The sequence below is a fragment of the Canis lupus genome, chromosome 5 (genome assembly GCF_048164855.1).
Source record: "Canis lupus baileyi chromosome 5, mCanLup2.hap1, whole genome shotgun sequence".
Classification (NCBI taxonomy): Eukaryota; Metazoa; Chordata; class Mammalia; order Carnivora; family Canidae; genus Canis; species Canis lupus.
In genome coordinates, this window is record NC_132842.1 from 5,937,196 (window position 1) to 5,962,864 (window position 25,669).

Genomic DNA, 25,669 nt, shown 5'->3' on the forward strand with positions numbered 1-25,669 from the left:
AGAGACAAGAAACAAGTGTTGCTGAAGATATGGAGAAAAGGAACCCTCACACACTGTTGATGGGAATATTAACTGGTGTAGCCACTGTGCAAAATGTATGGAGGTTCTTCAAAATATTAAATATAGCAATACCATACAATCCAGTAATTCCACTACTAGGTATTTACCCAAAGAAAATGAAAATGCTGGGGATCCCTGGGTGGCTCAGCAGTTTAGCGCCTGCCTTCGGCCCAGGGTGTGATCCTGGAAACCCGGAATCAAGTCCCACATCACGCTCCCTGCATGGAGCCTGCTTCTCCTTCTGCCTGTGTCTCTGCCTCTCTCTCTCTCTCTCTCTCATGAATAAATAAAATCTTAAAAAAAAAGAAAATGCAAACACTAATTTAAAAGATATATGCACCCCTGTGTTCACTGTGGCATTATTTACGATAGTCAATATATGGAAACAACCCAAGTGTCTGTGGAAAGGTGAACAGATAAAGAAGATACGGTACACACACACACACACACACACATAAATGGAATATTACTCAGCTATAAAAAAGAATGAGATCTTGCCATTTGAATAACATGGATGGACCTAGAGGGTATTATGCTAAGTAAAATAAACTCAAAAGAGACAAATACCATATCATTTTACTTATATGTGGAATCTAAAAAACAAAACAAATAAACCAACAAACAAAAACCCCAAAACAGACTCATAAACACAGAGAACAAACTGGTAGTCACCAGAGGGGAGAGAGTATAGGGGGATGGATGAAATAGGTGATGGGGATTACAAAGAAAAAAACAAAACCAGGCTCCAGAACACATATAAGTAAATTCCAATTTTTAAAAAATGTGTATTGATTTATAAGATACTAAAAGGTTATAGATTAAAATGTAATACTTGATTGATTTTTTTATATACTTCTCTATCTTCTAAACTCCTTGAAATAAACATATATACTATTTATAATAAGTAAAAGGCACATTCAATATTGTATAAACTATACATAACAGATTATTAGATATCCAAATAGGAAGTAGGATAATGATATTTAAAATGATTTTTGAATGCAGCTAAGCCAGAAAAAATGATACCAAGAGATAATACTTATCAGAAAGTCTTTCAAAGTTTATGTTCCTTTTTAAATCTCAAATCTAAGATACCTTAACTTTACAGAAGAGCAGAAAACACAAGAAAATATATGCCAATACTAACCATCTACTAAAGTTTACATTCTTTCTTCCGGTGAAGTTCTTTAGAAATGCTGTGAGCAATGTTACCAATACTGGGATGCAACTCAACTGTGAATTCAGTTTACATGCAAGTATCCCCTTATCTCTGAACCACAAGGAACTAATTCAAATGAGGTCTTTTCTCGCCTTCACAACAATTGCATTATAAAATAGTTCAGCGTTGTTAGACGATGTTTGGACTTCGTGAGTGAAGATGTTATTGGATTACCTGGCCTTTTCTGTGCCTCCCATGCCTTGATGAATGTCAATGAATTCCATTAGTTGTTTTTGCAACATCACATCTTTGCCCTCGATTTGAGTAATGAATTTATGCTGTAAAAGATCGGACACCGTTGGACGCTTTTCATAATCTTTAGTCAAGCACCTGCACTGGCCAAAAAAAAAAAAAAAGAAAAAAGAAAAAAGGAAGAAAGAAAGAACATGTAATTACTAGATAAGTTCGAGTTTTGACATTATTATTCATATTCCTAAAAACTACTATAACACAAGAAAGCAATGCTCCTCACAAATGCTCATCCTGAGCAGCATATCTCAAAAAACGTTACACTGCAATATGATGAAATGCATGTTTGTGAAAGAGTACACATCTGTGAGCAATGCTACTGCAGAGTTACCAGTTTCTGACTCAACTCCACTCCCTAGGGCTCCAGCAAGCATTTTGGCCTAGTGGTAATTAAATGAGGCCTCCCCTGCAAAGTCTCCTTTACAAGTCAGTAGCTAAAGAATGAGGCATTGAAGTCATTACAGTTTGAAAGCTTATCTAAAATTAAAACAAACTTTTCTGTTTCCCTCCCCTAATACTTTTAAAGGCTTCTCAATTGATCTATTTCTTTCTACGTGATAAAACTGCTAAGCTATCTGAGGAGGCTAATAATGTTCTGGGGATGTTGAAACTTCACATCAGGGGATATTTTTTGTCACTCTCTCTCTCTCTCTCTCTCTATATATATATATACATATATATCTCACAGGTACTAAAGCATGCCACACCTATCAGTAGGTTCAATGAGATCATTGCATGAGAAAGGATAAAGCTAGTGAGAACACCTGAAACAGCAACATGGGAGGGACATTTGAACAAAGAGGACATTTAATCAGCCACAACAGAGGTCTTCAAATATTTGGAAGAGGGATTAGACTAGCTTTCTGTGGTTACAAGAGACAAAGAACCCAGGATCAATTCGTGGAATTAAGAGAGAAACAGATTTCAGGTCAGTATAAGGAAGAACTTTTCAATACTGAGGCTTATCAGAGTTAGAATGGGTTGCACTGGGGATGATCACCTTTATTAGGGATGAGGATATCCTGATGGGATGACCACTCAGCACCCATGTTCCAAAAGGATTTACACTCTGGGTATGGTTTGGGCTGTATCAATTTCTAGTATTGTTCCAACCCTGAGATTCAGAGGAGTTATGGTTGTGAGACAACTGGTCAGAGCTCAGCTGGCACTTGGGGACATAGAAAAAGAAAAAAAAAAGAGAGGAAGAAGAAACCCATGGCTTGACTAGGGCATTGGCATTTCTAATCTATACTGTTGCTCTCCCTGGGGATGATAATTTGGCAATTTCTTTTCCTGGGCTTAACCAGTAACATATTTCCCAGGGATGGTAAAATGTGTTAAGGAATAAGGATGACAGTATCTGAAAATAAGAATAAGTGCTCTTAGCGTCCATTTAGCTTAACAGAATGCATGCACTTCTGACATCTGCAGTACTCGTTCGATCGATTGATTATAGTCACATATGAAATTATTTGATCCAAGTAAAACTGTATCAAATAGCTGGTATGTACCAGGCACTCTGCCGGACACTGGCATTACAGTGACAAGTGAGGCACATTCAGCGCCCTGCAGTTATTCACTGTCTAGCTGGGAAGAGAGGCATCTAAACAGGCAGCTAAGCAAAAGTGGCAGGGTTACTAATGGAAGAGGAACAGAATCCAGTGATAGCACACAGAACAGGATACTAACCAGCTGCCTGGAGGAAATCAGGAAATGTTTCTCGGAGGTAAAATGGTGTGACACATGTCAACGTCACCACGTTCCACTGAGGATCTGTGTGGAGGGACCGCAGACGTGGGGGGGAATTACGAATTGTGGGGAGACCTTCAAAGTTACCAGGGGTTCTCCCAAGACATATGAAATCTGACTGCACTTTATCAAACACTCTGTAGTGCACACAGTAGATACTCAGTAATATATGCTTATGCGAAATCCGGGGAGCAAAGTGGACTCTCAATCCTTGGGTTTTCACACCCCTGGAGTTCCAGGATCGAGTCCCACATCGGGCACCCTATATGGAGCCTATTTCTTCCTCTGCCTATGTCTCTGCCTTTCTCTCTCTGTGTGTCTCTCATGAATAAATAAAATCTTATAAAAAACAACTCCCAATGATTGTAGTACATCTATAACTAGTTCCTTCACTTTCTTTGCCCTTTCTACATTTTGAGTGGTATCTGACACTTGTGATTTTTTTTAAGATTTTATTTATTTATTTGAGTTATTTGAGAGAGAGAGCAAGTGAGAGAAAGAGAGAGCATAAGGAAGTAAGGGGCAAAAGGAGAGGGAAGAGCAGAGGAGCCGACTCCCCACTGAGCAGGAAGCCTGGGGGGCGGGGAGGATCCTCTGGGGTCCTGACCTGAGCTGAAGGCAGATGCTTAACAGACAGAGCCATCTAGACACCCCTTATATATGTAAGCTTAATGTCCCCTGCCTCCTATTTATAACCTGGGGTCATCCTCCGCATTAGCATCGTCATTGTCGTTGTCGTCATCATCATCATCATCATCATTTATGATGACATAAAAAGATTTTGAAAACAAGTTCATGGAACAGATATTTAAAAACTGTTGACTCATATCTTCCAGCCGATTGTCCAGAGGCACTACACTTATGCTAAATATTTGTCAAATTAAAAATGTTCACCACAGGGCACTTTGGCTCAGGTCATGATCCCAGAGTTCTGGGATCAAGTCCCGCATCAGCTCCCTGCTCATCAGGAAATCTGCTTCTCCCTCTACTCTTCTTAATCCCTGCTTGTGATCTCTCTCTTACTCTCTCTCAAATAAATAAAATCTTTAAAAGAAAATGTTCACTGCATTTCAAATACATAAGGATTTTATTGATACAATTATCAGATTCACCAATTGCAATGAAAATTCCTTTGATGGGAACAAGTGATGCAGATAAATGAAGGGTTAAAAATACTGATTGAATAGATGGTAGGTGAGGAGGGGGACATGCAGAGGCCACAGCTTGCAAAAGGCAAGTAGACGGAAGGATGTGTTCATGGACAAGGAAGCAACCTCAGAAGAATAACTATCTTTAGGCGAATGAACATGACCCTAAAATCATTATTTGAGGAATAATGGATTCACTGAACATTCAGAGGACAGTACAAATGCTGGTTTTCAAGACAATAATGGAAACCCTCTGGGGCTGTTCAACAGATAAGAAATGAGGAGGAGATTCAGAAGCTTAGAGGAAAGGTTGTAAAAGGCACATTTCAAAGTTCTAGCAGGATGGTATCCCTTTGTTTTTAAAAAACACTCCGTTGTTACTCACTTGCTAATGAAGTCATTGAATTCTGCTGACCAGATCTCAGGCTGCCTTAGTTTGGGGGGTGGATTCCTAGAAAAATAAGCATCAAGGTTGGATTGTGCACATTGGTCAGTCAGTGCAAAATCAGAGCAGGACAGACTGGTGCATCACTGCAATCAGGTTCTGCTAGGCATTATCAAGCATGACCACAATTTTCCAATTCAAAGACAGATAATTAGTTATTAATCATTCTTCATATAAAATGACAGCTTCCTTGTTTCTCTGAAAGCACTTCATATACAACCCAATTTTTCTAACTGATCATTTTTTTCTTTTAACGAATCTTTTTGCTTTTACCTGAGTGCCCTAGAGGCAAATATCAATACTTGGCAAAGCAAAAACAGCAAATACTGGGGAATTATTTTTTGTTTGTTTGTTTTTTACTTTGAGTACTGGAGAAGCCTCATGAGGAATATCCAGAGTACACAGAGGTGACCTGAAAGGTGTGTCATTCCGAATACAAGGGAAACTGTAGCAGACAGGGGCATAGTAGAATGCCTTTTGGAGTTGTTCTGTTGTTGCTGGAAACAAAGTTACAAAAGTAAGGAACTGGAAAATATGATTAGCTATAAAGCTCTGAATGCCACTTAAAAGATTTTGTTACCAGTTCCCTTTATTTTTAGGCCAAAGAAGACTTTTTCTTTTTTGGCATGTTCATGAATACGAAGGCACATCACTTGGAAATGAGGTTGATCTAACTCTGTAATCAAGCAGCATTGATCAACCATGATAGCTGAATTTGCTGAAGTATGGCTTTACACTAATCCTTAACAGCTCTTTGTTTTCATTAGTGGAATGGAAACACTTTGTCTTCAGTTCTGCATTACTCCTTAAATAGCTTCTAATGAAATTAGTGTACAGTTTGTATAGGCTCATTAAAGAAAAGTGCAGCCACTCATCTTCCCTGGATCACGCCTCGAGCTCATTGTACAATTCTTAGGACTATTTGAAGATTGCTGATTTGCACATTAAAAGAAGGAATTCTCTTTCCCAGTAGTCTTGTTTTTGTTTCTTGCCCTCCTAAAAATTTCCTTTCTTGGAGATTTACTGGCTTGCTTTGGGTATAACAAAGTTTTGATGATTTTAAAACATTCAGATTAGGTATGTTTTCAGATCCCGTTTTTTTCTAATTATTTCTACAGTTAGTGTTCTAAGACCTTCATGTTAGAGACATACTGGTGGCAGAAGTAAGAAGAAGTAAGTTAAGAGTGATGAGGGAACAGAAAACTGCTGAGGACAAAGCACAAGCTGACACCCTGCAAACCTCCCGGCTTCCCAATTCTGGGGTGGATTAAGTGTGACATTCCTCCTGGGACCTCCCAACTGCCTTCATGTTCATGCGTTACTAGAGGGAAAAATAACCTTGCCTTGACAATGGCAAGGCCTCCAATATCCTGTGAGTCCTCTTTGGCATATGAAAATCCTTTTGAAACCTCTCTTTTCCTTACCTCCCCCAACTCCCAAGTATATAATCAGCCACCCCTCACAAGTCCAGGACAGCAGCTCTTTCTACCCACAGGACCTGTCCCCAGGCTTTAGTAAAACCACCATTTTGCACCAAACATCTCAAGAATTCTTTCTTGGTCATCGCTGCAGGCCTCACCCCACCAAACCTCACCTATATTACAGAAGCACCTGGCTCACAGGTACAATAAACAGCAGCAGTGTCCTCCTTCCTCCATCTGGTGTCATCACCAAGAATAACCGCGTCCAACTACTTATGGCAGCTTAAACCATAATTAAAATGGCTCAAGAAGTTATAGGGCTTCATCTTACAGATGGAATGACAGTGGGAGTTAGGAAACAGATTTTTTTTTCTTTAAATTTAATGAAATATCTTAGACCTGGTATATGGCAGGTTTTGTTTTTTTTTGTAATCTTGTTTCCCCACTTACCAAATAAACAGCATATTTTACAAACAGCTAGGTCTGAGATTTATGTTGAAATTGTTATGTAAAGGATGGTAAGACACTATAATTCAGAACATATATATCAGACAGGAAGTTCAAAGATAAAATTAAAAATACATTCAAATTCTTTGGTCTTATACTAATTTAAATACATGCCAAATATTCCTAAAGGACCCATTTAGACATGAATATAACATATTGGCATTACTTCTTTAGGAGGAGAACTATTCCCAAGGGGTTTATATATATGATTCCATGTGCTATAGGCACTAGGATGACGCAATTTGTTTCATAAAACTATATAACATACCACCCTACCACTGCCCTGGACCCCTGTCACCATAGGCCTTGGGTATGCATTCCATTGGGATTATAGTACCAGGTACAATCCTTTAACACAGTCCTTAAAAGATAACACATATATAATAACAATAGGCAGTCTTTTCACATCAGTTTCCTGAAACATCTAGGAACTACCCCAAAAATACATAAAAATAGTCTTTAATTAGTAATAGGATAAAGAAGGGAAAGAGTGTTAATATACACACTGAAGGGGAGGAGTCTACATAGATAGGAAAGTGCTTTCATGGCTTCAAAGAGATTATTCTAAGTTTACTGTTTTATATTAATGTGTTCAAATATTAACATATTTAAAGTCATTACTATTTTATCAGCAAATTTTGTATATAATTTTATTAATAACATCATTTGAAACTTCCAAAGTCTTAGCAAGTAGTATAAAATTATTGGATTGATAGAGTGAAACAAAGCCAATCACTATTGCACCAACTGTGGCCTACAGCCTTCCTAAAAAATTTGGGAATAGGGGCAGCCCGGGTGGCCCAGCGGTTTAGCGCCTGCCTTCAGCCCAGGGTGTGATCCTGGAGACCAGGGATCGAGTCCCACATCAGGCTCAGCATCAGCAGGGAGCCTGCTTCTCCCTCTGCCTGTGTCTTTCCTCTCTCTCTCTCTGTCATGAATAAATAAATAAAATCTTTAAAAAAAATTGGGGAATGGAGGAAGAGTGGGAGAACTACTGCCTTCTGAGATCAAATCCTTGCCAAAGGAAGACTTCTGAGGATCAAGAGAAAGCTTTTACTTGGACCAGGGAAACGAAGCCACTGAATAAACACATTGTCTCAGAAGAGGCAGAATGATATTCCAGGCCACTGTGCTCTCAACTTGCTGAAATATATTGAATATTTCCCTAATGAGCACTCACTGGCTGGAGTAAGTAAGATGGGCTACAGATACTGTACCCCATGTTAGTCCTCTGACCTTGGTATTTTGAAAAGTGCTCTCATGGGATGCAGGTCGGCCAGTGGAGGATCTCCATCCCCTAGCTCGATGGCTGTGATCCCCAGGGACCATGTGTCACACCTGGCATCATAAGTGGTATCCAATTGCTGTTCACATGCAATCACCTAGTAGAAAATGAAGAGAAAAAAAAAGGTGAAGTTTTTGAGTTTAGCAAGCATTGTAGCAAAAGCAAGCATAAAAGTCCTAAGTTTTATATCAAAAATTCATGTGACAAATATTCAATTTTAGTCATAATAGCCCCAAGTGAAAACAACGCAAATGTCCATCAACTGGCAGGGGATAAACAAAATACTGTGTATACATATAACAGAATTCTATTCAGCCATCAAAAAGAATGGGCTATTAATACATGTTACAACATGCATAAACACCTCTAAGAGAAAGAAGCCAGACACAAATGGTATGATTCCATTTGCATGAAATGTCCAGAATAGGCAATTCTATTGACAAAAAGCAAATTAGTGGTTACCCAGTATAGGAGAACTTGGAGATGAGGAGTGACTGTTAAGGGGTTTCTTTTAGGGGGTAAGAAAATGCTCTCAGATTAGGCTGTGGTGATAGCTGTACAACCCTATAAACATACACCTAAAAATCATTAAATTGCACATGTCAAATGAGTTCATTCTATGATATGTGAATTTTATCTCAAAGAAGCTGTTAAAAATGAAAAAAGACATTCATATGAATGTCCTGTTGTGTATCTTTGTCTTCCTTAGTATAAAAATGTATTTTGCCTCACCAATTTTTTCATTATCTGATGGCTTCATACATGTGGTCTGGGAATATCTTGCCAAAAGCTTGGGTGAATTTATGTCCCAATTTGCCTAAGATATCCTTGGCTTATGCTTTCCTAGAGTTATTATAAATACCATCCCCTTGGGCACCTGGGTGGCTCAGTGATTGAGCATCTATCTGCCTTTGGCTCAGGTCGTTTGGTCCTGGGATAGAATCCTGCATTGGGCTTCCCACAGGGAGCCTACTTCTCCCTCTGCCTATGTCTCTGCCTCTCTCTCTGTGTCTCTCATGAATAAATAAATAAAATCTTCCAAAAAAAATACCATCCCCATTTTCTCTGCAAAGTGTCATGGCTTGTAAATTATATGGTCACTATTGTCACTACTTCCCTTACCCTTTTTATCCTGACAGACTCCAGCTTGGGAAGGATGGCTTTATGTAACCAACTAATGCTACAAATGCTACGTTTGAACTAGAATTTAATTTTAAAATGTCAAATCAAGAATTTCACTTTTCAACTCATAATTAAATGATCTTGCCTCTGAGGCCCTAAAAACACTAAAATAATTCTAAGCCATTAATTATGGAGAATATATTAAATTTTATTTACCTTGCTGCTTTCTAATTCTAAGAGATTTGTCATTAATAACATAGAGCTGATATATATGCTATGCCTTCATGAGCTAGAGAGCTGGTTATTCAAAATACGTACACCTCAACAATTGTAGATAAATGGAAATTTATTGAAATATTGCCAATCATGCATAAGTTGGAATATGTTTATTGCAGAAATGAGTATAATATGCACAAAATCGAACATAAACATATTGACATGACAGCTTGAAAAGACCACACTGAACCTATCTTTTTTATGTAACATCCATTGGCTTGTTAAGCAGAAAAGCACTTTCAAATCCTGTTTGTGCTATAGGAGGCTTACTAACAATAGATAATGACTTACCAGTAAAATGACAGTCTGGTAATTGCATATTAAAGAGTGTCAATTTTAATTATTAACTCATTTAATACTCTAGTAATTAAATTTTAGATAGATCAAAATCTTTTATTTATAGAGTGGTTCTAAGGTCCATTAATCAAAATTGCTTTTTTACTAAAAGTAAACTTAAACATATAACAATGGCTTTGTTACTGTAACATGGAAAATATAAAGCTAGACTATTAAATATTTAATATTAATCAAATAGTAGTTATTACATATTATAGTATTTATTATGTACATTGTTAATATACATAAATAAGCCACACTTTAATATTATCCCTATATTTTATTAATCTCTCATTTTTTAAATGTTTTCATAAGCTTTTAAAACACTAGTAATATATCAGAACAAACTGAAGAAGCTCTCGCTTTGAGGTTCTCTCATTCAATTTTATTTCTGTTTATATGACTGACTACACTTCCTATTTTTATTCCAAGATGTACACCGTTTAAAATTTTTTGAATCCACTGGATTTTTTAAAAGGTTCTTAAGATAATGTATCCTTTCTCCATGTTTTATATTCCATTTATATTTTACTTTTTTTGCAAGTAATAATTGAATTAGTATTAAAAATAGAAACAGCACACAAGGGTTTAATGCTCAAACACATTTAATTCTAAGATTTTGCAATATTAATGTAGTATTTGAACCACTTCTCCTCCCTTCATTCCTTAGAAAATGGTAAATAAATAGCAGAACTTTTCCCAGAGGTTGAAGAAAGAGCTTTCAAAACATAAGTGTTCTTTACTGATAAACATAATTAAAAAGATTAAAGCATTAACAGTGGCTGTGGAGAGAAGATGGGACTCTAGAAAACTTTTTCCCTCAGCACTTTTGGCAGTTTATCCACAACTTCCCAAAGGTAATGGTTTGAAAAGAGTCTACTAAAGCTGAGCATTGTCCACAAGCAGACTGACTTAGTGGAGGAACCTGTTATACAGGTTAATAAGCAAAAATATGATCTTAAACAAAGGCTAGGGATTTTCATAATATTTCTGTTATCATGTAAAACCAGAATCTAAAATCAATAATATAGACATACTAAGCAGTTAAAAGTAAATTTAATAGAAAATTAAGAATGCAAGCAATTTCTCTTTACTTCATCTGATTCATTTGTTCAATCCTTCATTTATTCACATCATCATTCACCGCTCATTTATTAAGCACCTTCCACGTTCTTTCTAACCCATGCAAAAATCTCGCATAAAAACAACACAACTGACATTTTCTTCTGCTACATTCCAAAGCACACATGGAGATAGGATATACATGAAAAGGAAGGTTGGGAAGGTTCAAATATTACACTTGTCCCTCCTCCCAAAACTATCTGACCTCAGGAGCCATCCAAAATGGTGTTCCTACAGATGTATTCCGACGGTACCGAGTGCTGGTGAGCTGTGCAGACACACCTGGAAGAAAGACAGAACACTTCAATTCCTGCATTAATTGCTCACAGAGATTCCACTTGTAGTAAATTTGCTTACGAACTAATATTAAAATTCTGTTCCTTGAAAGCTGCCATAGGACTTGAACTTCACATTAAAATATCTAAGCCAGGATTTTGTCATAGCCAAAATATAGAATGGTCCTCTTTCTGTTTCTCGTATCCAAATATCTTCATCCTTAAAGACCCATTTCAAGTTTTATTCACCTATGCTGACAGTTAATCTGCTCCTGATCACACTGACTTCTATTTTTTGACCTTCTACATTTTTAACTGTCTTTGGAGACAGTTAAAACATACTTTGGCATGTAATTGTTATTTGTTTTTTTTTTTTAAGATTTTATTTATTTATTCATGAGACACAGAGAGAGAGGCAGAGACACAGGCAGAGGGAGAAGTTAGGCTCCCTGTGGGGAGTCTGATGCAGGACTTGATTCCTGGACCCGGGATCACAACCTGAGCCAAAGGTATACACTCAACGACTGAGCCATGCAGGTGCCCCTGTCATTGTTATTTGAATGATATGCTTCCTCCTCTACTTCCTCCTTTCTCTGCCCACTACCAAGTTCTGGTGAATTTGAGAATTTTTCTACAGTGGTATGTACATAGTAGGTTACTTGTGAATGTGGATAAAATGATTTTCCATTACATGATCACCTTCGGACAAATCACACCTGTCTACAAGTTTCAAATTAATGGTATCTATTTAATCCAACACTATGAATAGGTTCAGTTCTTTTCCTTTAGAGAGACTGCAGGACAGACTACAATGAAGAGTTATAACCAAATATTTCAAACATGTCATCCCACTAATTACACCTGGTTAGATATAATTATAACTGATCCTTAAGAAAAATAGGAATAAAGTCTCTCCTCACATTTAACAGTCCTGTTCTCCATGCAGGCAGGTCTGGTGGCCTCTGGCTGTCCAGTGCTCTTCTCCTAACCTGCTCTGAATTTGATGGGTTACATGAAAACCATAGGCTTCTACTCTCTCATTTCCCTGTTTTGAAGACTTTAGTTATTTATTTGAAAGAGAGAGAGAAAGAGAGAGCAAGCAGTGGGAGGGGAAGATGGAGAGAATCTCAAGTAGACTCCATGCTGAGTGCAGACCCAACACAGGGCTCAATCTCATGACCCTGAGATCATGAACTGAGCTGAGACTGAGAGTCAGACACTTAATTGACTGAGCCACCCAGGTGCCCCCTGATTTCCCTGTTTTGAAAAGTACCTGCTAGGTGTCACATTTATTTTAGGCTCTGGCTATCTATCTTATAAGCCAAGTAGGACAAAGACACTAATTAAGATTTCAATCAGAATACATTTGATTCTTCCAAGTTGCCATTTGACATTTATCCTAACACTTAAAGGCCATTTCCAGGCAAAAGGGTATTTTGGTGGTGGAAATATGCTTAAATATTGGAGGAATATACTTGGGCAGAGGGATAGGCAGTACATTTCAGTTCCACATTAATTGCATCTCACAATTAACTAATCTATTCCAATGATGCATAAATCCTGTCCTAAACAGAATCTTCATCTAAGGCCTTCAAATTGGGTCTTCAAAAAAGTTATTTGACAGAAAAAATATCCTCACTAAATAATTTTTCAAATTCGAAGGAGATTATCTAATCTGTGCTTGAAGATTCTCCCTTGTACATTTTCTAACTATCTGAAGAAAGAGAATTATCACTCAATGGCATATTTCTCCAGAATAATATACCCTCTACCTCCACTGCTACTGCAGGGATTTTAACCTTCAGAAAAATTAAATTATTTGTTTATTTATTTATTATTTTTAAAGATTTTCTTTATTTATTTGACAGAGAGAGAGAGAGAGAGAACATAAGCAGGAGTTGCTGCAGACAGGGAAGAGGGAGAAGCAGGCTCACTATTGAGCAAGGAGCCCGATGCAGGGCTCAATTCCAGGACCCTGGGATCATGACCTGAGCTGAAGGCTGATGCCTTAACCAACCGAGCCACTGAGGCACCCCAGAAAAATTAAATTCAAATCTAAACATTTCATATTGTCTTTTTCTATGAATTAAAAGTAGAAGTGATAAAGCTTGGATTTTGTGATAGTATCAGACTATTGTAATTTATTTACATAAGTGGGAAAAGCAAATGGATCTTTAAAATTTTTAAGATTTTATTTATTTATTTGAGGGACAGAGTATGAGTGTGGGGAGGGGCAGAGGGAGCGGGACAAGCAGACTCCCTACTAAGTGTGTAGCCTGACATGGAACCAGGGACTCTGAGATCACAACGTGAGCCAAAGTCAGACACTTAACCAACTGAGCCACCCAGGTGCCCCACAAATGGATTTTAAAATCAATTAATTTGGTGCACATAGGTGTCTTAGTCAGTTAAGCATCTGTCGTTGGCTTGGGTCATGAACTCAGGATCTTGAGACTGAGCCCTGCATTGGCTCCCTGCTCAGTGGGGAGTCTGCTTCTCCTTCTCCCTCTATCCCTCTCCCTGCTTGTGCTCTCTCTCATTCTCTTTCTCTCTGGAATAAATAAACAGATTTTTTTTAAAAGATAAAGTCAATTCAATTTAAAATTGATTCTAAATTTACTAAGATTTATTTTAAGGGCTCTATTTACTTATTTAAATTTACATTATACTTGATCTTTACCGAACATTTTTATTTCAATTTCATAAAGATAGTTTAAGAATTCAAATGTCAAAAAATAATAATAATAATAATAATTCAAATGTCATTTAACTGAAATGTAAAGGGAAAGGAAAAAACCCAACCAAGTAATAAAAAAAAAAAAATCAAAACTTTTGTTCCAGGCATGGAAATGACCTTTTCGAGTAATCATGTGATATTTTTATTCTCTTTTTGAATATGAAGAAAAGATTATGTCACTAAAGTTGGCATTTCTTAGCAAGTAGTCATGTCCCAGTGTCTGAATTTATAAACATGGATGGTTAGAAAGGACCTTCTTGCCACCCTCCACAGGAAATAAATATACATGGAAGGATACTGGAAAAAACGTTTTTTTAGGATGTGATATGTGACCAAAGGTAGTCCATTCAGATTCCTTTTCTTGGAAATGTGAATCTTGAGTGGAGTGCACACTTGGAGAGGAGTTAACTAGAGCTAAGTCATCCGATGGCAGGGCCCTAAGGATGAGTCCAGGTGATGCTGCTCCTGAGGACCAGGGCTCCCATAGCTCTATTCTTAGGAGGTCAGATGGCCCAACTTCTTTCTCCCTTGACTCTGTAAGCCTATCAGTATTGTTTTCAGTATCCTTGCCTGAGTTGGTCAAAGTTAGTTTCTGTTGCTCACAACCAAGGAACTCTAACTAATACAAGACCCAAATGATTTTACATATAAAGGAGCAAATTAATAAGGGTAATAGTCAATAATGAGTTTACAAAGCCTAAGGGTCATTAGATTTTATATTAATATCAGATTATATTACATTTATATATTACTATGAGATTAAGAATTTTCTAAGAAAAAAAAAAAAAGAATTTTCTAAGAAAATGGCCTCCAAACTCTTTAATCACACATCATGGGTTACCTGGGTGGTTCAGTGGTTGAGCGTCGTCTGCCTTTGGCTCAAGAGCCTGCCTCTCCCTCTGCCTATGTCTGCCTCTCTCTCTATGTCTCTCATGAATAAATAAATAAAATCTTAAAAAAAAAAAATCACACATCCCAAAGAAGAAACTTTTGAGCAAGCATACTCAATATAGATATAGCTATAGATATTCTCTATATATTTACTATTATATTAATGTATGCATTCTGAAGCATATGAAGATAATTTTAAAGGATGAGATTAAATAATAACTATATCATGAATATGTCATAATTAGATATGAATTTTTTTCTGCACCCCAATGATGATTTGCAATCACTTTGGTATTGACACCGCCTTCAAAGACCACTGGTCAGAATGCAGGAGTAATAAATTACAGTGCTCATGGGGTCTCACATATCATTTAGTGGCCTTTGGGATCTTGCAGAAAGAATGTTTTCACTGGCACCTGGTTGTATAAGGTAAAAAGACACTGTAAAACTATAAACAGTACAGAAACAAGAAAATGTAGCCCAGAATGTGAAGAAGGAATAACAAAACTCCCACATAAGTGACAAAGGAACTATGCCACTAGGTAAAATAAGAAACGCTTGAGTCGGGGCACCTGGGTGGTTCAGTCAGTTAAGCATCTGCCTTCTGTTCAGGTCTTGATCCCAGGGTCCTGAGATTGAGCCTGCATTTGGCTCCCTGCTCAGAGGAGTCTGCTTCTCCCTCCACCCCTCCCCTCCACTTATGCTCTCTTTCTCTCAAATAAAAAAAAATCTTAAGAAATAAAGAAACGCCTAAATCTGATAATATTGGATGATTTTCACATTAACAACAAGACACATACAGGATGCCTGGGTAGCTCAGTGGTAAAGCATCTGCCTTCAGCTCAGGTTGTGATCCCAGGGTCCTGGGATTGAGTCCCTAATCTGGCTCCCCGGTGGGGAGCCTGCTTCTCCCTCTGCCTATGTCCTTGCCTCTCTCTGTGTCTCTTGTGAATAAATAAAATCTTTAAAAAACAAAAACAAAAAGCAAGACACATACCCAACTATGAAAGAGTGACAGAGAAGGCATTTACCAAATTTCGTGTGTGTTGAATGTTTCTGCCATTGTTAAACCTCAACATTATTTTACCAACACAAACAAATAGCTTTGGAGCTAAGAAGGCAACTTAATGGTCATAAAGTCTAACATGTTCATTTTCAGGTTAGTAAACTTCAGCTACAGAGAAAAGTAAGTTTCCTGAGGACAAATGGCTTTTTTTTTTTTTTTTGGTATGAATTCTCACAAGTAGCTAAGAAGGTAGAAAAATGCCAAATTCTATTTTAAAAGATTGCCATAAATTACTTTAAAAGGCAATAGGAGTCCAAATGATGAGTTCAGGAGCCCTAGGAAGTAAAGGGGATTAAGAAAAGCATCTTGTCTAGAGAGGAAATAATGGAATAAGTTGCCAAAGTAAACAGTTATGTAAGTGTCTCAAGGGAGAGGATGCTAAAAGGTGGAAAATTTCAGGCAGAAAGTTGGGATAGTGCGAGGCTATTGGAAGGAATAGGAGGCCAGAGAGAGATCAGGGCTGAGCAGAAAACAGGCTAGAAGAGAGGATGATGATCCATTTTTCATGCTATCTGTAGCCCTTCCAACAAGCCTCCCTGGGCTGTTTGATGGTTGTACAGCCACTTTCTTCCCTATTGCATACATCCTGTTTCTAGGGAGAAATACATGCCAAGAGGTCTCAAAGAGCCTTAGGGAGTCAGAAGAAACATTAAATATGTGGTTTCCCATATGGTTTCAACAGACCAGACAACTTCAGGGAACTTGATTTGTGATAAAAATACAGCAAAACCTTGACATCTAAAGAGGGCAACGGGAATAGCATGGGATTCTGTTGCTGTTGCTAAAAATAAAATACTGCAGGAATGAGAACTGGAATTATAAAAATACAGATTTTTTCAATAAGAAGAGGCCGTACGTTTTATTACACTATCTAATATCCTCATTTTGTTGATGAAGTCAGGAGAGTCTGATGATTAATCTGGACATGGTACCCAGGTATTTGGTGAAAATTATTCTGGATGTTTCCATGAAGGTGTGTTTTGGATGAAATTAACTGTGAGTGAAGCAGATTATCCTCCATACTGTGGATAAGCTTCATTCAGTAAGTGAAGAGCCTTAACAGAACAAAGACTGACCTCCACAGGGTAAAAAGGATTTCTGCCAGCAGACTGCCTTTGGACTCAAACTAACTTCCCCAGTCTTCAGGCTGCCAGCTTAACATCTCATTTTGGAGTCACCAAGTCTCCACAGTCCCATGAACCTTTCCTTAAAACAAGTCAATTCCCTTCCCACCCCCTACCCTCACCCACCATAGCCTGTTGATTCTGTTTCTCTGGAGAACCCTGGCTGATACAGATTTTGGTACTAAGAGTGGTTCTAGAGGAACAGAATCATAAAGATGAGTTTTCTAAATTGGTTCTGGGGTTTCTGGAATTCGCTTTCTTTTTTTTTTTTTAATTTTTTATTTATTTATGATAGTCACAGAGAGAGAGAGAGAGAGAGAGAGAGAGGCAGAGACACAGGCAGAGGGAGAAGCAGGCTCCATGCACCGGGAGCCCGATGTGGGATTCGATCCCGGGTCTCCAGGATTGCACCCTGGGCCAAAGGCAGGCGCCAAACCGCTGCGCCACCCAGGGATCCCTGGAATTCGCTTTCTAATCTGGTTAGAGACATTAATGGCTCTATTTCCAGTAGTAAAGAACACTTATAGTCCATGGCATGATGTGGCAATAGGTACACAAAATATCAGCATTGGATACTTCTAATCAAATACTTATGGTTCGTGTTGGTATTTCTGAACATTTTGTCAAACTAATGAATATAATAAAATTGGCTGGTTTCTACTTATGTCGCTGGACAAAGTGAGGGGAAAGAAAGGATGAGCTCAGAGATTTAAATTTCCAGCTCCAGCACTGCTGCATAAATGACCTGAAAGCTTCTATGTCCTCCCTGAAAGAGACCCTTCTCTCCAGTAGATGCAGAGTTGAGATCACTGAAAGCCAAATCTAGAATCATCTTATTAAGCATGTGAAGTAATGGTGGAAGGAACATAAACTTGGATCAAGCTGAATTTGCAGATATGGACTACTAAGCAAAGACTAAGCATTTAATATTGTAGCTTAGAAAGTCAGAAAGGGTTGGCTGGTTGGCTCAGACATAGACCAAAAAGTTGCCCTAGTAAGTGACCTTGAAATGCCAGAACTACACTCGTCTTGAAGAAGAGACTCGAAGACCTAAGACTGGAATGCTAGAGAGGATTTTTCATTTAAGACCTCCTCACCCAACAAGGGAGCATCCAGAGGACATGCCTTTCAATATAATGGCAAGAAACACATTTTTGAGAGGACCCCGGCATCTTTGAGAGTTCTGATATTACTTTTCTGTATAGCCTAGAACTTACAACAGTAACTGCTGCCGCTTAATTAGGAAAGCTAAGTGCAATAGGAGTAACTGGATTACACAGTGGCAGGGGCCAAGTGGTGGTCCTCAACAGGCAAGGTGGGCACAGTCACCATAATGGGCAGCAGAGCCAAAGCAGCAATCAGAAGTCTCTGAATTGCAGACATCTATGGTGTTGCCCAGTTGATCTTGGTGTTACTAAAAGTAAAATAGATGGGAAGCCTACTAAATTCTTACATTAATCTAGAAAGCAAAATAGTTCTAAGTCAAGTGAACAAGTCTAACATGAATCATCAAAATACTCATGTGTCCCTCAATCTATCCCAAAATTTGAGCTGATTTACAGACCCAGAACCTTTAAATGAAGAGGAGGTCTCCCCTTGAGAAAGAACCCCAGTATATTGCCAAAAATTTACACTGTTAAATTGTCTTCCAGCCTTCCCCAAAGGGACCAATGGCCTTGTAATGGGTGACTGTGCCCTGAGGAAATGGAAATAAGGAGACTTTTCCATTGCTAGAGGCTAAATCTGTATTGACACTAATTGACACTAATTCCAGGAGACCCCAAATGTCACTGTCTGTCATCAGTCAGAGCAGAGACTTAGCAGAGGGCAGGTAAGCAATGAGGTTTAGTTCAGATGCATCTCACAGCCCAGGTTTTTGTTTTGTTATTGACAGTTTAGGAGACTGGAATAAGTCAATGATTCTTTATGACCTCTAGGTCACGAACTACTTTGTGAGTTTTGTGAAAGCTTTATACTTTCTCACTAGGAAATTCATATTCACATAAGGTTTTGCATATAAGGGATATTGAAAATCTCTGACATTCTCATACTTAATATACCAAACGACATTCAAGGTTATCTCTAGCTTTAGTTTTCTGTAAGATGACATAAGGTAAGTGATTCTCTGCAACCACTACTCCTATCCATACTAATGTGATTTCTCTTAGCAATCTGTCTTCTCTCCAGTATACCTGGAACTAGATCTTTCACTTTTTTTTAATACTCAGCTCATACCTTGTAATGGAGAGTGTGTAGTACTTTCTCTAAGAAAGACATCAAGATCACGCTGCTCACTGTACTCTCCTTGGCTTTAAACATATAAACCACACACCTCGAGCTGTATGTGTCATTTGATTATGTATGACTTTGTGCATACATAATTTGTTGTACTTGTGTACATGTATACACATTTGTACATGTGTATATATGTATAGTACTGGACCTCAGTACTGGACTTACATATATATATATATATATATACACACATATATATATAACTGAGTATATATATATAACTGAGTATAGTTGACACTTGAACAATGGGGGGCCCAGGAGTGCCAATCCCCCACACACAGACAAAAATACGCATATAAATTTTGATTCTCCAAAAATTTAACTACCAATTGTCTGCTGTTGACTGGAAAACTTACTATAACATAAATAGTCAATTATCACATATTTTGTATGTCATATGTATTATATACTGTATTCATACAATAGACTAAGCTAGAAAAAAGATAGCATTATTTAAAAAATCACAGGGATGCTGAGGTGGCTCAGTCAATTAAGCAGCTGACTCTTGGTTTCAGCTCAGGTCATGATCTCAGGGTCACAGGATTAAGCCCTACATTGGCTCCATGCTTAGTGAAGGAGCCTGCTAGAGATTATCTCTCTCCCTCTCCCTCTGCTCTTCCTGCTTGTGCTCTCTCTCTCTCAAATAAATAAATACAATCTTTAAAAAAAGAAAATCATGAAGAAAATACACTTACATTACTATATTGTATTGAAAATAATCCATGTATAAGTGGATCTGCACAGTTCAAACCTGTGTTGTTCAAGGGTCAACTGTATATAGAATACTCTTCATTTATGGTACTCTATCATCACTGATCTCTTATTTTTTCATGCCCTTTTATCCCCAATCCCCTCTCCCACTGTCCTGTCTCCTGCTCTACTATAAAAATCTTTCTGCTTGAAGCTTCTCAGGAATTGAAATTTTAAAGCTGCAGACCAAAATCATGTAATTTTAGTCCAAAACACTGAGTTATAATAAGAAAAACTAGGGGCATTTGGGTGGCTCAGTCAGCTAAGCATCAGGTTCTCAATTTCCACTCAGGTCATGATTTCAGGGTTGTGAGATTGAGCCCTGTGTTGGGCTCCACACTGGGCATGGAGCCTGCTTAAGGTTCTCACTCTCCTGCTCCCTCTACCTCCTCCTCCCTCCCTCCCTCTCTTAAATAAAATAAAATAAAATAAAATAAAATAAAATAAAATAAAATAAAATAAAAAACGAAAAGAAAAAAGAAAAGAAAAGAAAAGAAAAACTGAGGGAGCAAAGAAGTGATTCTTACAAAAATATAAGGAAAATCCTCTTTGATTCACCTAAGGTCATCATTCTATGGAGAGGCATACTTTTATTAAAATTTCTACAGCTGCATTGAGATAATTTGTTTTAATATTGGGTAAATCCCTAAATATAAAGTTTTCTTTTCTCCGTTAAAAAATAAAAACTCTTTCAAAACATCTGAAATCCATTCTAGACTTCATAATAGAATTTTTAGGTATACTTCATGTAGTTTAATTTCAACCATTAAAAACTAAAATTAAGAAAACTAAAATTTTGACTATCTCTTGGAATATACGACTGTGTGCATCAATCAGAAAACATGTTATCTAGAATATTTAGAGAATATCTTTGTCTTTCCTTTGCCATAACCCTCTTTTTAAAAAAAATATTTCTTTATTCACAGCTACTTGCAAAATGGGATGGTTCAGGTAGGCTTGCTTATACCACAACAGCCCATTCCTGGTCATGGCTAACTGGATCAAAAAAGCTTATCTGACCTAGGTTGTCCAACTGAGCTCCTTGTCCTACTTCAAATTCCTTTTGCTTTGGGGTGCTAAAAGTCCAGGTCAGTTAGCTGCTAGCACTGGACCCACAGGTCATATAGGCTGAGAAGACTGGGGCTGCTATTTTGAGTAGCCATGATGTACAACATGAAAACTCCAGAGGCTGGTGTGTAGACACCCAGAGAGAATAGAGAGGAGAGATTTGTTTTCTCTGGTGAGAGAGCAAGAGGCAGCAAGTGGTTACAGGTCTTGCCTTCCATTCTTCTGTTGGTTCCAGTCCCCTGAGTCCTATTCTTCCTATCTATGGGATTGCCTTTTCTATCTTACTCTTTTTTGGAACTCATTTGGTTTTCTTGCCCTTACAACGCAGACTCTTGACTGACACATACAACATTATCTATAATGTTAAATAACATACCTCAACTTTGGAAAATGTTCAGTTTGGAATACTTAAGCCTATAGGTTCAGCTGGAACCACAGTGCTTGCTTTGGTAGCACATATACTAAAATCAGCTGGAACCACAAAGCTATAAAAGAAACAGTCTCTTTATTCATGGTTCTGCTATAGGTAACTAAGGAATTACAAATGTCTTTTCTTTCCAATAAAGGTCATCTCCCCAAAGCACAAAAATAAATTCTAGCTGAATGAAATATTAATTTTTGTATAGGTATGAAAATTCTAAAGCTTTGCCAACTTTTAAATATGGTGCCTGATAGCTCAGTGGTTGAACATCTGCCTTTGGCTCAGGGCGTGATCCTGGGGTCCTGGGATGGAGTCTCGCATCAGGCTTCAGCAGGGGAGCCTGCTTCTTCCTCTATGTTTCTGCCTCTCTCTGTGTCTCTCATGAATAAATAAATAAAAATCTTTAAAAAATAAATAAATAAAAATAAAAATGGTTCTTCCTCCTATTTTTTTCCTCATTACTTCATTCTATAAAGCACTAGCTCTCGGGGATCCCTGGGTGGCTCGGCAGTTTGGCGCCTGCCTTTGGCCCAGAGCGTGATCCTGGAGTCCCGGGATCAAGTCCCACATCGGGCTCCCTACATGGAGCCTGCTTCTCCCTCTGCCTGTGTCTCTGCCTCTCTCTCAATCTCTGTGTGTCTCTCATGAATAAGTAAATAAAATCTTAAAAAAATAAAGCACTAGCTCTCAAATTTTCAGGATTCATAACATCCAACTACCAACACACACACACACACACACACACACATACACACACATATATATATAGTATCTTTAGGCACGTATATAAATATCTTTTGACTTCTATGCTCAATCTCCAACTCTATTCCATAGTTTAGAGAAGTTTTTTGATATAATTTCAACCTTAGAGAAAAGTTGGCAAGGGAAGTACAAGTAACCTTTTTCCTTCACCATTTATAAGTAGGCCATGATGCTCCTTTAACCTCAAAGACTTTAGTGTGTGATTGCTACAAACAAGGACATGCCCCTACACACCAGCTGTACAACTAACAAAGTCAGGAAACTAATACTAATACATTTCTACCGTCTCATCTACAGACTCTATTCAAAATTCATCAATTGTTCCAAACATGTCTGTCCTTACAAAAAAAGGATCCAATCCAGGATCATGTGTTGCATTTAGCAGTCACAGTCTTTTTAGCCTCCTTCAATTTGGAGGAGTTCTTCAATCTTTCCTTGAATTTTATGACCTCAACATTTTTCAAAATGTCAGGCTACTTATTTTCTAAAATATTCCTGAATTTGGATTTGTCAGATATTCTCTCATGATTATATTTTTGGTGGGAAGATCACGGAAGTGATACTCAGGTCATTCCATTGCACCTGCCCCATGGTACGTGATTTTCCACTTCCACATTATTGGTTGTGTTCACTTTGAACAATTGATTAAGTTTTGCTTGTGTGGCTTCTCTGATGTAAAGTTTTGTTTTTCTTTTGTAATTATGTATTTTATGAAGTATTTTGAGACTATGTAAATATCCTGTGTCTAACCAAAACTTAATGTACTAGTTCACTGGATCCACTGAAGTTTTGGGATGAATTATTACTATGATGATTGCCAAATGATAACTTTATAAATTTCATTATCCCTTCTGTATTTATCAGTATTATTCCTTCTGTATTTATTAGTTGGCATTCTCCTGTAAGGAAAAACCTTTGCTTTTCTCCATTCATTTCTTTTTTTTTTTTTCATTCATTTATTTAAATATGTAAGTATCCAAGTATGGATTAATAATTTCTATTTTATTCCGTGGGTTATCATCATTACCATTATTATAACCATTATTTTGATGCTCAAGTATTCCCAGGTTTGCCAGTGAGAATTCCTTCAATGTAGCTTCTGTCCTTTATGTCCTTTTAACATATCTCCATTATTCTTTTAATATTTCTTTCCTTTTTGGCACATTAAATTCCAGGTTCAGGCTGTATCATTAATACAGCCATTAAAGTCAGCCTTTCTCCAAGACTCTTGGCTTCCTCTTAGTTGAGAATTATATTTAAAAACCAAGAGTTATGTGCTTGATAGGCTTGTTCTTGGGGCATCAATGTTTGCTAGCCCTCTCAATGGAAATAGCTAAGTAACACATACACAGGCATACACACACACCCTACATGCACATTCCACCATATTTATTTTTATATTTGTCTCTATAAATTGAAAACCATGCATTCACACTGATACCTCTGATTCCAATCAAACACTACTGAGTTCAGTTTTCTTCCTTTCCATATTTGTAACTCCTTTCTCTAACATTAAGAAACCAGACTCCCAGGCAGCCTGGGTGGCTCAGCAGTTTAGAGCTGCCTTCGGCCCAGGGTGTGATCCTGGAGACCCAGGATCGAGTCCCATGTTAGGCTCCCTGCATGGAGCCTGCTTCTCCCTCTGCCTGCTTCTCCCTCTGCCTGCGTCTCCGCCTCTTTCTCTCTCCATGTCTGTCATGAATGAATGAATAAATAAATAAATAAATAAATGAAAGAAACCAGACTCCCCTTGTTCTCATTATATTTCCTGAAGGTATTAATCCCTCTTTATGTAACAACCTCATGTCTCCATCTTGACCATTACACAAATGTCCCTCTTACCCAGCTTGGGCTCTGACAACCTGATGTGATTGTCATCATCATCTTCCTAGGAAGATGCTCTCCTTGTCCCATTCGGGGACTTAGCACTCCTCACCAAGCACCACAACCACCTCCCAGCGTAGATGCATTCCTTACCCACTTCAGGCCCAAGCCACATGCTTGGGAGCCACACCCCACACTCCCATGCCTGCTCACTCCCACCTAAAGGCTTTAATTCTGAATTATTTGGGGAGAAAGGAAGGAATGAAAGGAACTTCACAGCTTTCAAGTTCAGGTATGACTGCCTCACTTGGTGCTGAAAGTGGGTTATTAATAAATAAATCACAACTTCTCTTTGACCTACATTACTCATTGGGGATTTGATCTAAAATTGGGCATGTGGCTAATAAGAGATTTAAAGCCATAAAATATTCTGTCATAAGAAGAATGTCTAAATAAATCACAAGAAGTACATTCTGTACTTTTGTATTGAAATGTTAACTATCCTATTAGAAATGAAGTTCCCCAGAGAGAAATCCATAGAAATGAGAACTGAGAACTGCCCTTCAAATTTAGTCTCTCTTTCATTTTCCAGTCCAGATAAAGACTGCTTTTCCAGACATTAGTCAATTTGCCTACAGGGGTTTACCTACTGGGAGATCATATTATTTATTGATTGATTATATACCAGTGACTGCTAATGTATTTCATTAATAACGTTTACAAGCTCCTTTGTCTTTTTACTTTCTGGGGTGTCTGGGGGATTTCTGTAAAAACATATCCATTTAACAACAAAAAGGGTTTTCTTAAAGGCTGTATTCATAACTAGCATTAGCAAACTGAATCTCAGTTTTAATTAAGTAGCTTCATACTTAAAGTAATACAGGATTTATCCTAGCAAAGGGCTACTTATTTTTGAAACAGAAAAAAGCTATTTTGGGAACTCATATTTTCAGTATTTAGCGACTATGTTTAAAAACATTTATTTACTATTTATCAAGTACCTACTATGTGTACAACACTGACCTAGGGGCTGAGAATACTATTTCATGATAATGGTAATAACTCAAATTTTTAAAATTACTGTCAATAATTATACTAAGTAGTTTGCCTGTACCATGACATTTATTCATCACAGCAATCAACCATATGAGATAAAGACTATTCTTTTTTCCTATTTGTAGATGAGCATTTTGATGTCCTTGGAGACTGTCACTGACTTTCTCAAGGTCACACAATTGTATGGAAAATCCTACCTCTCATTCATTCACTCATTTGAGAGTATTTATTACTTTCAAGGTGCCAGTACTATGGTTGGCTCTAGGTACAAAGTGCTAGACCAGACAGAGACCATGTCATCGTGAAGCTTATAGTTTAGCAGGGAAGGTAGTCAAATCAAACATGTGATTGCAATCAAGCATGACAACTGGTTGGCTAAGCTAAGTAGGGGGTGTTGGGGAGGTGCTCATCAAGGCAAGCAGAAGTTGGCTGGGCATAGTAATAAAGGGAAGTTTCTATGC

At 37.7% G+C, this 25,669-nt stretch overlaps 1 protein-coding gene across 5 annotated transcripts in view; it reads right to left on the minus strand.

Moving 5' to 3' along the window:
- The window catches only part of MYO3A (myosin IIIA), a 245,594-nt gene that overhangs the window by 170,373 nt on the left and 49,552 nt on the right, over positions 1-25,669 (minus strand). For all 5 annotated transcript variants that reach the window (XR_012030791.1, XM_072825306.1, XM_072825307.1 and 2 more), the window contains 4 exons: positions 11,145-11,221; positions 8,035-8,180; positions 4,811-4,876; positions 1,454-1,609 (listed from right to left, as the gene is read on the minus strand). Coding sequence is in view for 4 of the 5 variants with exons in the window: in XM_072825306.1 (XP_072681407.1) it covers positions 1,454-1,609; positions 4,811-4,876; positions 8,035-8,180; positions 11,145-11,221 (445 nt within the window). In the remaining variant the exon portion in view is untranslated. The remainder of the gene's footprint in view (positions 1-1,453; positions 1,610-4,810; positions 4,877-8,034; positions 8,181-11,144; positions 11,222-25,669) is intronic.